Source organism: Bacillus rossius, chromosome 1 (genome assembly GCF_032445375.1).
Source record: "Bacillus rossius redtenbacheri isolate Brsri chromosome 1, Brsri_v3, whole genome shotgun sequence".
NCBI classification, from domain to species: Eukaryota; Metazoa; Arthropoda; class Insecta; order Phasmatodea; family Bacillidae; genus Bacillus; species Bacillus rossius.
In genome coordinates this window covers 10280378-10297286 of record NC_086330.1, presented here as the reverse complement: position 1 = coordinate 10297286, position 16909 = coordinate 10280378, and the positions used below count along the sequence as shown (strand labels likewise).

General features: G+C 47.2%; 1 protein-coding gene across 18 annotated transcripts in view; it reads left to right on the top strand.

Moving 5' to 3' along the window:
* Positions 1-16909, top strand: part of LOC134532050 (endophilin-A) — a 167262-nt gene that overhangs the window by 75479 nt on the left and 74874 nt on the right. For all 18 annotated transcript variants that reach the window (XM_063368243.1, XM_063368301.1, XM_063368218.1 and 15 more), the window contains exon 2: positions 8909-9012. In XM_063368243.1, coding sequence (XP_063224313.1) covers positions 8968-9012 — 45 coding nt within the window. In that variant the 5' untranslated portion in view covers positions 8909-8967. The remainder of the gene's footprint in view (positions 1-8908; positions 9013-16909) is intronic.

Here is a 16909-nt window from a genome sequence, read left to right as displayed (position 1 = left end):
GTTGTGGCGGCCCCACTTGACCCCGGAGTCCTTCATTTCTTGTAATTTCTTTTCCCGCACCACGCCCGACATCTCTTGGTGATACGTCCGACTACGCCAAACTACCCATGTTTTTGATCTCGTCGACTTGTGATCAACTTATTTCACGCGCTGAGTTAATGTGCTTCCATTTACAAAAATTTCTTCACGTCCAAACGCTTTGAATGATTTGGGGGATGCGTTCATTTTTTTTCTTCTGGACTCTTGAGCGCATGAACTTCCCCGAATGAGTTTTTAGGCCAGATACCTTATGACTTGACACGATTAGTTGCAGTTGGTGTCGTGGCGTGCATTTACAATTTATCTACTTACGAACATTTGATTAGTCCTGGGGCCTTTCCCATAATAAAACTAAAATACTAAAAGTTCCAATTTGCAAAGTAGTATCGTAAAAGTATCTTATTTTGACGTTTCATGAAGTAAACGTCTGTACTTGCAAAGGCATCAGTCTGTGATTACGAAGTCGGTGAACTGTACATATCATCTGGTTTTTCTTTTTGAAGTTAGGAAGTATTTCACATTCGTCAGAAGTTAAAAGGTTAGGAACATTGAGGTTTAAGTGTCCTCATTCACAAGTAAAAATTTCAGCGTAGCCAAACACCGCATGGAACAAAACTTAGGCGGTGATTTCAGCGGAAATGGCATGATTCTGAGAGGAAAAATCATTTGATTTGTGAATGGGTTGTTAAATTTGTATGGGTCCGAGCATATGTGCGTCTCTTCGGCGACGTCCGCCACGCTTGCCAGTGATCAGTCCAAGTGCCCAACCCCCGCACGGTAGACTTCTCTGACTCTTTTCTACTCTGTCCAACACTTCATCCAGACCATCCTCTGTCTCCTGTAAATTCCTACACGTAATGCATGCCAATTTGCATCCCGCATGAATGTGCCCAGGGTTTTCCCTGTGTCTATGCAGGTTTTACCTGGGCCCAACCTATCTCTAGTTATAGTCTAGATTTAAGAGTGAGGGGAGTTAGTCATGGCGCCAATCGTTGCCATGGCTGGCGAATCCCCTCCTAGCACATGATGCATGCGACCCTCTTCCTGCATGGCTAATCCCAGCGTGACTAGGCGTATAGGCTTCGGCCTGAGACGCACCTAGGTCCCTCCCTAACCCGGACCCCTCCAAAATACACTTAGTTTTAGTTAGGTTAGAAAAAAAATCGAGTATCCTGAAGGTACCCGCAGGGGGTCGAACCTTGATCGCCAGAGTGTGTGGTTCGAGATGGCGCTGTTGTTGCTTCGCGGGAACTGCTTACCGCGGTGTCCGCCTGGTGTCGCCCTCCCCGGAGGTTGAAGGGAAGCCTTCTTTTCACAGACGAGAGAGCCAAACGCCCGATCGTGCATCTTCGGTTTTTTTTGTTCATTGTAACTCATGATAACTAACGGTCAATTAGGTTAGGTTAGCTACATTACAAATACTTTAAAACATTGTGGACGGTTGATTTGGTTAGGATAGATACATTAAAGATACTGTGAAATCATGTAAACTGTTTTCTAGCATGAACTTCGGGGGACTTCGGGTGTGGCTCTCTCGTCTGTGAAATGAAGGCTTCCCGAGGCCGAACCGCCTGCTTCCTCCGGCTTCGACCGAAGGACGCCATCTTGATAATGTTCACAGGCTTTCACTGGCCATTGTGCGAAGTAGCTTGGCTTCTGGGTTGTAGCCGCGTACTTGGCGAATAGCCGTGTCCGTGGCGCCAAGGTACACGGCTACAACCCAGAAGCCAAGCTACTTCGGACGCCATCTTGGTTTCAACTTTTTTTTGTATCAGAACTCTCTTCTGTCGTTTATTATTAAGTATTATTGGTCTTCTTTTAAGCATACACGTATGTATTAGTGTAGTGCCTTCAAGTTAATAGTGACTAGCTACTACAAATAAGTTTTCCCTGTTAAGTCGTTGGCGTTAAATATTATGTTAATTTTTTTTGGAGTGACTAAAATTTTAATAAATGCTCTTATTAGACACCGTGCACGTAGATGACTTGGAAGAGGGGGGGGGGGGGGGGTGAAGAAAATTAAGAGTCCCGTCCACGCTTGCAAAATCGTGGCTGAAACGGGGTTGATAAACGTAAACGTCAAAACTATGTGTTATGGAATGTTATCCGCTTGTTGTATGTTTATGGACCAAATTATGGACTGTATACTGAGAATACTTATGTCGGTTAAAATCTACGTGCAAAACTCTCTTCCCCCCTTTTTTTTTCTTGTGTAACCTACAGATTTGCGCCTCTGATAAAACACTATCCTATATTATTATCGTCTTTAGAACTCTCTCAATGAGTTATCTCTGCTTAAGGGCTCCGCCTACCTGGTCACACAGACGGTGTGCAGAGCTTCAGGAAAAACAACGCGATTTCAAAACTAGGGCCTACTCAAGATATCCGAGTGGGGTCTGCTTACGAAAAGCATTTAAGAGTTCGCTGAGGACCGAAAAGTACTTTTGATTTTGGATTAAGTTTTTAAAATGTATTTCTAGAAGAGTTAAATTGGCTAAAACGCGTGTTTTCAGAGTAACTTTTAGGTGTAAAACCACCAGTACAGATTCTTGAAAGCACTTAAGGGACTTGCATTAAACCTTTATCTTCATTTCTCAGCCACATAATGTTACGGTCACCGCTCAAATTTCACAGTTGTCCTGTGACGACGAGAAGACTGCGCGCCAGTCTAGAGGAGACACCGCGCTAGAAGCACCAGCGAGCGTCGCGCTTATCATCCCGCCTCACTAACACACTTACACCCCTGACGAAGCGGGCCCCTTAAACCGAGAAAATTTTCAATATTGCACGTTAAAAGATTATGTGATAAAAATTGTTAAAAACAATGTGGAGTCTTCGACTGTTATATCCCCCCTTCCCACATAAATAGGTGGTAGCTGCCACCGCGACTTCTCCCATAGACGCCTCATTCACGTTTCGTGTTTCCTGTTAGCATTAATTTGTATGGCACTGTTCATTCACAGTCACCCACCTCCCTCCACTGTTTGACTTGCTTGTTTGGTGTGCACTGGTATTGAGGAATTGGTGGCTTTGCTGTTTGTCGTGTTTTAATGGCGAGCTGAAAATTGAGGCAGTGTATTTAGAATGCGTCGTCAGGAAACGGTTAAAACTGGGAATAGTCGTCGGTAATTGGTGCTACTGCACTCGCGGTACCATTACCGCAGATGCCAACAGGCGTTTGCGCTTGCACCAACTCGCTAGCGGCGTCCTAACAGACGCGAAATCGTGAACAAGCTGGGTACCTGCGATAACAGGACGCCTAAAATTAATCCTTTATGGCCTTCTTGCATGCATGTGTGCACATGCGTATTGTGGACGTAACGCAGTCAAGTAGCTGTTCGTCCCTGAATGAACCTGACTCCTATTTGAACAGTAAACAGGCACGTGGCCAGGAGGAGGTTTAAAAAAGACACACAATAAGAAAAACATAGCAAATAAGCTATCTTCGGATTATTTTATAAGGTGCCCGCACACTTTACTAAAATTACAGATTTAAAAAATTGGTTGTCTGTAAAGTAGTTTTACCGACGATAGGTTAACGTGACAACGTCGTAACAAAACATTGATGAAATGATTGCATACTTTTATGAATGAAATTGAATCATTTTTATTGAATTATCACTATTTTGTATGGATACAAGAAGGAGTGAAATGAGATCTACAATTCAATTGATAAATTTACTTTTATTTCCACTCATTAATACAAATATGTTTATTACGTTAACGAAGAGATTATTTTAACTATAACTTTTATACATGTTTGCTATTTAACTTCTTCCAATCTGTGTTGTTCTGTTAAGGATAGGACGATGATAGGAAAAGTAGGAAACGAATGGGAGTGTTTCAAGTTTAATGTGCCTCGAAAAAGTCAAATCGATGGTTGTTCCAATTTAGTGGAAGAGAGATAGATGCGGCGCAAGCGTACAATGAGCGTAACGGGACAATGAGTCATCCTTTTTCGTGCGTGCAGCCGGCGTTCATCGATTTATTAGACTTTGTCACGTCAAAAAAAAAAACGGAAACAGAACTTAACTGCCCATTCGCCCTCAACGCATTCTTGAATGCTTTTCGTAAACAGACACCACTCGGATGGCTTGAGCAGTTTTCAGATCGTGTCGTTTCTTCTGGAGCTCCGCGCACAGCAGGCACCAAGCACTGGTAGGCGGGCTTGCTTATTATGTAGCCAATGGGGGAACGCGGTAGGTCGGTGTGCGAATTTGTGCGTAGGTTGCCCACGTGTATGAATGTGTGTTCCTTGACTTGATGTAAGCTTTTGGACATACGCCATTGCTAAGCACATGTATGTCTGTAGAAGAAAACTACAAAAACCCAAAAGACAAAAACACAAATTAAGCAAAAAATTGCTGTTGTCAACAGGATATAAACACGACATAATATTCCATAACAGGAATATGGTCACCAAACAAAGAAAAACGAAGAAAAATGGACTAAGAGAACGAAAAAAAAAAAAACACAAATGATGACAGCACAAAAAAAGTGTTGAAAAAAAAGTTGACAACAGCAATTTTTTGCTTAATTTGTGTTTTTGTCTTTTGGGTTTTTTGTAGTTTTCTTCTACAGACATACATGTGCTTAGCAATGGCGTATGTCCAAAAGCTTACATCAAGTCATGCACTCCCATTGCACAAATCTTTCAAAGATAATGTGTGTGTTCCTTCTCTTTGCTATTACCTACACAGGAATCTTGGAACCAATGACGTGTGAGCGGCGGTGGGTTATCGACTTTATTTAGACATGGAGCCTTCTCCGTCATGAAATTCCCCAAATTTTCGTCTCTTTATTTTTCTTCCGGCTACCGCTTTGCAGGTATGCGTTCCCACTTTCTATGACATTCTTTAGATGGTTTACTTTTTATCCGTCATTGCTTTATTTTTGAAATCAATGAAGCATGCAATGTTGCACTTTTTTAACATTTGTGTAGTAACCGCAAAAATATCGTGGAGATTTCCCGTTTTTAATTTATTTTTTAAATATTAGATGATTAAGTTTAGCCATGTTGGTTTTATGGATCTTCCCTGATTTCGTATTTATATATGAAAATTTCAAAAATGAAACTAAGTAGGCTATAGGTAAGGGCTGAATTTTCTGCAATAAACAGCTGTGTGACAGACCACGACTCTGTTAATCAGGAAGATTTAACAAAGTAAATGCGTGACTTACGGTTCGTACAGAGATGATGGTGAATTGTTTTCCAAAATGTAAGAAATTTAAGTATTTCCCACGTTTGTACCACTTGTTTCATTGATGTTGGGTGATTGTAAATGTGATTTCTGGTGATGGAATGCGAGGATGAGTTGAAGTAGCGCGATTCAAAAGAACTTTACTTGCAGGGTGAATTTTGTTGCAGTGTTCGTTTACTTTAGAAAAAAAATGGTGTGGCTGTGTCATGGACACGACCGTGTGTTGTACGTGAATACGTGTACGTAACAGGTAATATTTTCTATACAAAATATAAAATACGCAATTTTTTATTTTTTAACACCATAAATATTCACTGTAACTATTTTACACTAATGTTTTAAACATGCTATCGATAATATTTTGACGAGAGTTGACGATTGAAACTCAAACGAACGTCGTAGCTTCTCAGAGTCAAAAGTTATTCTAAATGGAAATCTCGAAACGCAGCGAAATGACCTCAAAATGGCGGCGCTTCCCCCTCCACCGCGTGCAATACGACACAGTCCTCACTTTGCGTGACGAATTCTTTGATCCTTTAGCTATCCAATGGTGTAATTAAATTTTGTGATGGAGATGATATATGTGTAGCTACATCACCAAATCTGTGCCCCCCCCGATTTTGTTATCGTTCCCACAATGGAAGCAATTTTAAAGACGTGTTCGCGTCAAAACAACTGTGATGCCCGGCCCACGACCTCGATGCAGACTGGTCGATGGAAGGTGGCGCTGCCTGGGTTCGCTCCGCGGCGGGTCAGGCGCTCAGGTCATGCCTCCCTCCAGGCGCACCAACACTTCCACGTGCCTCCCATTTCAGGTCAAGATTTTATATTTACAGTCATTACAGATAAACGTGTAGACTTTTTCAATTGTTAAGCTTTCACGAAGTGAAAAATGTATAAAGCGCATACTTTTTGCATAATTAGCTGCAAAAGTTACATTTTTTTTAAACGTTTTTGGGTTGTACAAATAAGGATAATTTGATTTATTGCAGAACTGAAACTTTTTATGTTTAACTGCAATGCCACTGGCTACTTCATGATACGGTTTGAATTTCTTTCAGAAATATATTAATTAATTTTACCTGGCATTTCAAAATTCTCAAATTTGTTACCATTTTGACAGACAAGAAACATTAAATGAGTTTTTGTGATAGAAATGCAAATTATATCATGAAGTAGCCAGTGGCATTGCAGTTAAACCTAAAAAAGTTTCAGTTCGGCAATAAATTAAATTCTCCTTATTTGTACAACCCAAAAAAACGTTAAAAATGTAACGTTGGCAGCTAATTATGCAATAAGTATGCGCTGTATATATTTTTCATTTCGTGAAAGTTAAACAATTGAAAAAGTCTAAAAGTTGATCAGTGATTAATATTAATATAAATCATGACCTGAAATGGGAGGCACCCCCTTAAGGCCCCCGCACACCCGGGCACACGCACGGCTCGCAGGGCTTCAGGAAGAATTGTGCGATTTCAAAACTAAGGACACCCAGGTGAAGTCTCTTTACGAAAAGCTTTCGAGTTCGCTGATGGCCGATAAGTAGTGACGGTTTCAGGATTGTTTTTTTTTTTTTTTTTTAATTGTGTTTTCAGAAAAGTCAAAAATTGTTATACGGCATGTTTCCGGAGTAATTTTTCTAGCCATAGAGCGCTTAAGGAACTTAACATTACACCTTTTACCCTCATTTCTCCGCCATATAATGTTACTTAACCGCTCAGATCTCATGGTGGTACAAATTCCTGATGGACAGTGCCTTTGCAGTCAAAAAAAAAAACATAGGCATCATCATCTTGATCACTGACCGACATATGCGTTTTTTTTTTGGGACAAAGTTGTCCACTGCACGCTGAGAAGCCAGAGGCGACACCGCGCTAGAAGCATCAGTGAGCGTCACTAACACACACACATCTGACGCCCTGCTTGGCAAGCCAACAGGGTCGACTTGGGGAGATGCATGTCATAGAGTGGCCTTGGAATATCCTGCATGTAGTTACGCTCATCACTGAACTAGCTGACTCGAGAAGCCCAAGATGTAACATCAAGTTCTCTGTCCCTGCCCGAACACGCCCGAATATTCACCTTCGGCCAATCTCGGGATTTGTTTTATTTTTGCGCAGGATAAATGAATTCAAGTATAAAAAGTTGTCGATTAGGTTAGCTACATTAAAACACTTTAAAACACTATGGATGGTTGGTTAGGATAGTATAGCTACATTAAAATAAACAGAAATATAAATATATATAAATAAACCCGAGGTTGGCCGAAGGTGAATATTCGGGCGTGTTCGGGCAGGGACAGATCTTGATGTACATCTTAGGCTTCCCAGGTGACTCTGTAACGCCAAACGGTATTGTATACTTCGGAGACAAGCGTATCAATGAGCACGAATAATAGCCTACTCCATAGAGATGTGTATAAATTAGAAAATTGAAATGTAACAATAGAGTAACACAGTGGAATACAGCTACATAAGTGTAACACGTATTAATTATTCAATTAAAAGTATTATATTCAGTATTTTTTCAATGGACAGTCTTAGGCGCCCTGCGAATAACTATGCTTATAATTACTAAAAAGGTGAATTTTTTTCTTCCCTTTTCTTGGAAATCCAAGTTTGCATCACTGGTAATCTTTTGATGTTTTTTTTTAATATTGTACTTTTTTCCATTCGAAAATTAGTTATAATTTGTTTAAAAATGCTTATATCTTTGAAGTTTATAATTTTTATTAATTAACCGTTGATTTTGTTTTTGTTTTTTATGAATATATGTTTTTATACCCGAAATGTTTTCCCGGCAAATTTGCTTTTTTGCCGTTACCTACCTTTTTGAATTTTTATATTATATTCTTCTTTTATGGTGAATTTATTGCTGCTAAAATTATCAAGTAATAGCACTGGTTAAAGTGCCTTCGGTCAACATTAAAATACCCTCAAAAATAAAACAAATACATAAAACAGGTCGGGCTTGAGAGAAGCTACCCCCCCCCCCCCCCCCCAACTCCCCTCATGGTGTAAATGTTTGGGCTGAATTGTTGCCCCTTGGAAGGGCAGCCCTGCAGGATTTTTCTGACAGTGGTTAGTTTAGGTTAGGTCACTTTACAAATTAACCACTGTCGGAAAAATCCTGAAGGGCTGCCCATCCAAGGGGAAACAATTCAGACAATCTTTCAAAAACACTACTGTCAGAAAAATCTTTATGGGCTGCCCTTCCAAGGGGCAAGTTTTCAGGATTATTTAAACACTTAAAGAAACATGTTTTCATACATTGGATGGGCTGCCCTTCCAGTCGCTGTACAAACAAACCATTGCCAGAAAAATCCTGAAGGGCTGCCCTTCCAAGGGGCAGCATTTCAGTCGCTCCGTTTCCACCCGTGATATTAATTACTGAAATCATGATTTTATAGCTTTTTGTCTCATTTTAATTGTTTGTAATTAATATTGACCTGATACAAAACTGAGTTTTTTTTGTATGATAAATAGGCACGTTTTTAATAAAAAAATCTATCTCATGGGAATAAAGAGAAAGGTAGACCATTTTTAAACACCAGTTCAGTGTTTTCAGGTTTGTTTGTGTTTTTGACGATAAGCTCCAGCCTGTCGCTGCTTGGCACGCTGGGCGGTATGATGCTGCTGTGGTTGAACTCTGCCCCTCGTGTGTTGCAGGGAGGCGGAGCGCCGTTGTTTTCTAGTCACGCACGCGCCTCGAACCACACACTGCCGCGATGGCGTTCGCCGGCCTCAAGAAGCAGATCAACAAAGCCAACCAGGTGAGCTAGCCGCGCCGCCTAGTGCGTGTCTCGTCCTGGCAGTGTCTCGTCGTGGCACGTGTCTCGTCGTGGCACGTGTCTCGTCGTGGCATGTGTCTCGTCGTGGCACGTGTCTCGCCGTGGCACGTGTCTCGTCGTGGCACGTGTCTCGTCGTGGCACGTGTCTCGCCGTGGCACGTGTCTCGTCGTGGCACGTGTCTCGTCGTGGCACGTGTCTCGTCGTGGCACGTGTCTCGTCGTGGCACGTGTCTCGCCGTGGCACGTGTCTCGTCGTGGCACGTGTCTCGCCGTGGCACGTGTCTCGTCGTGGCACGTGTCTCGCCGTGGCACGTGTCTCGTCGTGGCACGTGTCTCGCCGTGGCACGTGTCTCGCCGTGGCACGTGTCTCGCCGTGGCACGTGTCTCGCCGTGGCACGTGTCTCGCCGTGGCACGTGTCTCGTCGTGGCACGTGTCTCGCCGTGGCACGTGTCTCGTCGTGGCACGTGTCTCGTCGTGGCACGTGTCTCGTCGTGGCACGTGTCTCGTCGTGGCACGTGTCTCGTCGTGGCACGTGTCTCGCCGTGACACGTGTCTCGCCGTGGCACGTGTCTCGCCGTGGCACGTGTCTCGTCGTGGCACGTGTCTCGCCGTGGCACGTGTCTCGTCGTGGCAGTTTCCCGGCTGTCTCTCTTTCCAGTGCACGATATCTGCCATTAGCGCTGTTGCCAGATATACGCCATAGAGCACAATAGTTTGACACAACTTTGTAATTTAATGTTTTTTAAATAACTGAAACATGTTTTTTTAAGTACAATTTATAATGAGAATTTTGAATATACATTGTCTTTTTTTAATTGAAAAGCATCATCTGATTATATTAACATTTTTATTTCTAAGGAGACGTAATTGAAATGCCCCATCTTGGTTTATTTTGTTTTTGACAACTAATTTTTTTAATCATTTAATATTAAATTTTTGGTTCTATTTGAGCATAACACATAATTTAATGAAATTTCTTATTAACATTGGTAGACTACTATAAATAATTTCTCTTCTGTGAAATATTTTTTGGTGTTAAGCATTCAGTTATTTGTTTTTCTTTCAGAATGACTACATCTATAATAAATAATACTGTGTGTAGACAAAGTTTTTTGGTCTTTGAAAAATCTATAAATAGTAACAGATGTATATTCTAACTTACTATGATTACCGATGGCATAAAAGATAACAATTTTAAGTTAAAAAGCCAAGTGATATCAATCTGACAACAGTGTATGCCATTTATTCTGTACTGCAAACTAAAAATGAGAGACACTAATGACTGCCGCTCTCAGACTGTCTATTCCATTGCCTTAACTTTCACAGTTCCTTACATTTCGTGTATATATCTTGTGTAAGGAATTTTTATGAAGTGAATACATAATGTAACCGGGTATTTTGTCAAGACTCTTTTACAACGCCTTCCGCAAATCTTGGAGAAATTTTGCGCGAAATTGATGCTATTGCATGGTTCTCCAGGTTTCTTCGCCCAAAGAATTGGAAATTAATTTTACAACACTTACCATCTAGTTTGACTAATCATAAACAAGCACTAATTCGTAACTTGGCAATTTTCCTGTAGCTTTTATGTATGTTTGTTTACATGCATGAAATTAATGCCAACCTTTTCCTGTATTAAACACAACTTGTGAACCTACCTGAAATTTTCTTAAAATTTAATTGATTTAAGTATTGAGTTTCTTTTTGTATGTTTTTTTATGTTGGTGACGTCTATATACTGACTGAGCTAAGCACTAATAAAATGTTTTTCATCGGTATTTAATTTTAAAAAAAAAAGTATTATTGGCTATCATTCCTGATGTGAATTTTGAATCACAATTATTGGTATGCCAAAGAATAAGTTTATAGTTGGTAAGGATGTAATTGATTGACTTGGGCGACTGCAGATGGAGCAGTTACGCTAGGCCACACAGTGCAACAGCAGGTCTAAAGTCCCAACACACAACCTCAGCCCGGACTTTCCAGTCGGAAGTTTCGTGTGTAAGAAAGGACAGCGGACTCATCAGTCGGAACTGATGGACGTCCCGTCTGTTCGGACTGTGGGCTCGAGTACACTCAAGTCCGAGCTGCAGTGCGTGGAAACAGCGTCTAGCCAGTCCAAACAATCAGTGTATCAGTTGAGTGCTGTGGAAGACATATTTGTTTATATTCCTCGGTTGCTTTGCTAGATTACAACTGCAATTGCAACATCCAAAATTTCCACCGTATTTTACGATGAAAGGATACATCCAACAGCAACACAGCAACCACAAGACTGATCGTGTGCGGGGAAGGCTTCAGTCCAGTCCACACTGACTGTTCCGACTGTTGGTTCAGAGCTGGGCACCTGGACTGGTCGTGTGTGGGGAAGGCCTCAGTCCAGTCCAGACTGACTGTTCGGACTGTTGGTTCAGAGCTGGGCGCCTGGACTGGTCGTGTGTGGGGAAGGCCTCAGTCCAGTCCAGACTGACTGTTCGGACTGTTGGTTCAGAGCTGGGCGCCTGGACTGGTCGTGTGTGGGGAAGGCCTCAGTCCAGTCCAGACTGACTGTTCGGACTGTTGGTTCAGAGCTGGGCGCCTGGACTGGTCGTGTGTGGGGAAGGCTTCAGTCCAGTCCAGACTGACTGTTCGGACTGTTGATTCAGAGCTGGGCACCTGGACTGGTCGTGTGTGGGGAAGGCTTCAGTCCAGTCCAGACTGACTGTTCGGACTGTTGGTTCAGAACTCGGCGCCTGGACTGGTCGTGTGTGGGGAAGGCTTCAGTCCAGTCCAGACTGACTGTTCGGACTGTTGGTTCAGAGCTGGGCACCTGGACTGGTCGTGTGTGGGGAAGACTTCAGTCCAGTCCAGACTGACTGTTCGGACTGTTGGTTCAGAACTGGGCGCCTGGACTGGTCGTGTGTGGGGAAGGCTTCAGTCCAGTCCAGACTGACTGTTCGGACTGTTGGTTCAGAGCTGGGCACCTGGACTGGTCGTGTGCGGGGAAGGCCTCAGTCCAGTCCAGACTGACTGTTCGGACTGTTGGTTCAGAGCTGGGCGCCTGGACTGGTCGTGTGTGGGGAAGGCCTCAGTCCAGTCCAGACTGACTGTTCGGACTGTTGGTTCAGAACTGGGCGCCTGGACTGGTCGTGTGTGGGGAAGGCCTCAGTCCAGTCCAGACTGACTGTTCGGACTGTTGGTTCAGAGCTGGGCACCTGGACTGGTCGTGTGTGGGGACAGCCTCAGTCCAGTCCAGACTGACTGTTCGGACTGTTGGTTCAGAACTGGGCGCCTGGACTGGTCGTGTGTGGGGAAGGCCTCAGTCCAGTCCAGACTGACTGTTCGGACTGTTGGTTCAGAGCTGGGCACCTGGACTGGTCGTGTGCGGGGAAGGCCTCAGTCCAGTCCAGACTGACTGTTCGGACTGTTGGTTCAGAACTGGGCGCCTGGACTGGTCGTGTGTGGGGAAGGCCTCAGTCCAGTCCAGACTGACTGTTCGGACTGTTGGTTCAGAGCTGGGCACCTGGACTGGTCGTGTGTGGGGAAGGCTTCAGTCCAGTCCAGACTGACTGTTCGGACTGTTGGTTCAGAGCTGGGCACCTGGACTGGTCGTGTGTGGGGAAGGCCTCAGTCCAGTCCAGACTGACTGTTCGGACTGTTGGTTCAGAGCTGGGCACCTGGACTGGTCGTGTGCGGGGAAGGCCTCAGTCCAGTCCAGACTGACTGTTCGGACTGTTGGTTCAGAGCTGGGCACCTGGACTGGTCGTGTGTGGGGAAGGCCTCAGTCCAGTCCAGACTGACTGTTCGGACTGTTGGTCAGAGCTGGGCACCTGGACTGGTCGTGTGCGGATAAGGCCTCAGTCCAGTCCAGACTGACTGTTCGGACTGTTGGTTCAGAACTGGGCACCTGGACTGGTCGTGTGCGGGGAAGGCCTCAGTCCAGTCCAGACTGACTGTTCGGACTGTTGGTTCAGAGCTGGGCACCTGGACTGGTCGTGTGCGGGGAAGGCCTCAGTCCAGTCCAGACTGACTGTTCGGACTGTTGGTTCAGAGCTGGGCACCTGGACTGGTCGTGTGTGGGGAAGGCTTCAGTCCAGTCCAGACTGACTGTTCGGACTGTTGGTTCAGAGCTGGGCGCCTGGACTGGTCGTGTGTGGGGAAGGCTTCAGTCCAGTCCAGACTGACTGTTCGGACTGTTGATTCAGAGCTGGGCACCTGGACTGGTCGTGTGCGGGGAAGGCCTCAGTCCAGTCCAGACTGACTGTTCGGACTGTTGGTTCAGAGCTGGGCACCTGGACTGGTCGTGTGTGGGGAAGGCTTCAGTCCAGTCCAGACTGACTGTTCGGACTGTTGGTTCAGAGCTGGGCACCTGGACTGGTCGTGTGTGGGGAAGGCTTCAGTCCAGTCCAGTCCAGACTGACTGTTCGGACTGTTGGTTCAGAACTGGGCACCTGGACTGGTCGTGTGCGGGGAAGGCCTCAGTCCAGTCCAGTCCAGACTGACTGTTCGGACTGTTGGTTCAGAGCTGGGCACCTGGACTGGTCGTGTGCGGGGAAGGCCTCAGTCCAGTCCAGACTGACTGTTCGGACTGTTGGTTCAGAGCTGGGCACCTGGACTGGTCGTGTGCGGGGAAGGCTTCAGTCCAGTCCAGACTGACTGTTCGGACTGTTGGTTCAGAGCTGGGCACCTGGACTGGTCGTGTGTGGGGAAGGCCTCAATCCAGTCCAGACTGACTGTTCGGACTGTTGGTTCAGAGCTGGGCACCTGGACTGGTCGTGTGCGGGGAAGGCCTCAGTCCAGTCCAGACTGACTGTTCGGACTGTTGGTTCAGAGCTGGGCACCTGGACTGGTCGTGTGCGGGGAAGGCCTCAGTCCAGTCCAGACTGACTGTTCGGACTGTTGGTTCAGAGCTGGGCACCTGGACTGGTCGTGTGCGGGGAAGGCCTCAGTCCAGTCCAGACTGACTGTTCGGACTGTTGGTTCAGAGCTGGGCACCTGGACTGGTCGTGTGTGGGGAAGGCTTCAGTCCAGTCCAGACTGACTGTTCGGACTGTTGGTTCAGAGCTGGGCACCTGGACTGGTCGTGTGTGGGGAAGGCCCGAATCCAGTCCAGACTGACTGTTCGGACTGTTGGTTCAGAAATGGGCACCTGGACTGGTCGTGTGTGGGGAAGGCCTCAGTCCAGACTGACTGTTCGGACTGTTGGTTCAGAGCTGGGCACCTGGACTGGTCGTGTGCGGGGAAGGCCTGAGTCCAGTCCAGACTGACTGTTCGGACTGTTAGTTCAGAGCTGGGCACCTGGACTGGTCGTGTGTGGGGAAGGATTCAGTCCAGTCCAGACTGACTGTTCGGACTGTTGGTTCAGAGCTGGGCACCTGGACTGGTCGTGTGCGGGGAAGGCCTCAGTCCAGTCCAGACTGACTGTTCGGACTGTTGGTTCAGAGCTGGGCACCTGGACTGGTCGTGTGTGGGGAAGGATTCAGTCCAGTCCAGACTGACTGTTCGGACTGTTGGTTCAGAGCTGGGCACCTGGACTGGTCGTGTGTGGGGAAGGCCTCAGTCCAGTCCAGACTGACTGTTCGGACTGTTAGTTCAGAGCTGGGCACCTGGACTGGTCGTGTGTGGGGAAGGATTCAGTCCAGTCCAGACTGACTGTTCGGACTGTTGGTTCAGAGCTGGGCACCTGGACTGGTCGTGTGCGGGGAAGGCCTCAGTCCAGTCCAGACTGACTGTTCGGACTGTTGGTTCAGAGCTGGGCGCCTGGACTGGTCGTGTGCGGGGAAGGCCTGAGTCCAGTCCAGACTGACTGTTCGGACTGTTGGTTCAGAGCTGGGCGCCTGGACTGGTCGTGTGTGGGGAAGGCCTCAGTCCAGTCCAGACTGACTGTTCGGACTGTTGGTTCACAGCTGGGCGCCTGGACTGGTCGTGTGCGGGGAAGGCCTCAGTCCAGTCCAGACTGACTGTTCGGACTGTTGGTTCAGAGCTGGGCACCTGGACTGGTGTGTGGGGAAGGCCTCAGTCCAGTCCAGACTGACTGTTCGGACTGTTGGTTCAGAGCTGGGCACCTGGACTGGTGTGTGGGGAAGGCCTCAGTCCAGTCCAGACTGACTGTTCGGACTGTTGGTTCAGAGCTGGGCACCTGGACTGGTGTGTGGGGAAGGCCTCAGTCCAGTCCAGACTGACTGTTCGGACTGTTGGTTCAGAGCTGGGCACCTAAACTGGTCGTGTGTGGGGATGGCCTCAGTCCAGTCCAGACTGACTGTTCGGACTGTTGGTTCAGAGCTGGGCACCTGGACTGGTCGTGTGCGGGGAAGGCTTCAGTCCAGTCCAGACTAACTGTTCGGACTGTTGGTTCAGAGCTGGGCGCCTGGACTGGTCGTGTGTGGGGAAGGCCTCAGTCCAGTCCAGACTGACTGTTCGGACTGTTGGTTCAGAGCTGGGCACCTAAACTGGTCGTGTGTGGGGAAGGCCTCAGTCCAGTCCAGACTGACTGTTCGGACTGTTGGTTCAGAGCTGGGCACCTGGACTGGTCGTGTGTGGGGAAGGCCTCAGTCCAGTCCAGACTGACTGTTCGGACTGTTGGTTCAGAGCTGGGCACCTAAACTGGTCGTGTGTGGGGAAGGCCTCAGTCCAGTCCAGACTGACTGTTCGGACTGTTGGTTCAGAGCTGGGCGCCTGGACTGGTCGTGTGTGGGGAAGGCTTCAGTCCAGTCCAGACTAACTGTTCGGACTGTTGGTTCAGAGCTGGGCACCTGGACTGGTCGTGTGTGGGGAAGGCCTCAGTCCAGTCCAGACTGACTGTTCGGACTGTTGGTTCAGAGCTGGGCACCTGGACTGGTCGTGTGCGGGGAAGGCTTCAGTCCAGTCCAGACTAACTGTTCGGACTGTTGGTTCAGAGCTGGGCGCCTGGACTGGTCGTGTGTGGGGAAGGCCTCAGTCCAGTCCAGACTGACTGTTCGGACTGTTGGTTCAGAGCTGGGCACCTAAACTGGTCGTGTGTGGGGAAGGCCTCAGTCCAGTCCAGACTGACTGTTCGGACTGTTGGTTCAGAGCTGGGCGCCTGGACTGGTCGTGTGTGGGGAAGGCTTCAGTCCAGTCCAGACTAACTGTTCGGACTGTTGGTTCAGAGCTGGGCACCTGGACTGGTCGTGTGTGGGGAAGGCCTCAGTCCAGTCCAGACTGACTGTTCGGACTGTTGGTTCAGAGCTGGGCACCTAAACTGGTCGTGTGTGGGGAAGGCCTCAGTCCAGTCCAGACTGACTGTTTGGACTGTTGGTTCAGAGCTGGGCGCCTGGACTGGTCGTGTGTGGGGAAGGCCTCAGTCCAGTCCAGACTGACTGTTCGGACTGTTGGTTCAGAGCTGGGCACCTGGACTGGTCGTGTGCGGGGAAGGCTTCAGTCCAGTCCAGACTAACTGTTCGGACTGTTGGTTCAGAGCTGGGCGCCTGGACTGGTCGTGTGTGGGGAAGGCCTCAGTCCAGTCCAGACTGACTGTTCGGACTGTTGGTTCAGAGCTGGGCACCTAAACTGGTCGTGTGTGGGGAAGGCCTCAGTCCAGTCCAGACTGACTGTTCGGACTGTTGGTTCAGAGCTGGGCGCCTGGACTGGTCGTGTGTGGGGAAGGCCTCAGTCCAGTCCAGACTGACTGTTCGGACTGTTGGTTCAGAGCTGGGCACCTAAACTGGTCGTGTGTGGGGAAGGCCTCAGTCCAGTCCAGACTGACTGTTCGGACTGTTGGTTCAGAGCTGGGCACCTAAACTGGTCGTGTGTGGGGAAGGCCTCAGTCCAGTCCAGACTGACTGTTCGGACTGTTGGTTCAGAGCTGGGCGCCTGGACTGGTCGTGTGTGGGGAAGGCCTCAGTCCAGTCCAGACTGACTGTTCGGACTGTTGGTTCAGAG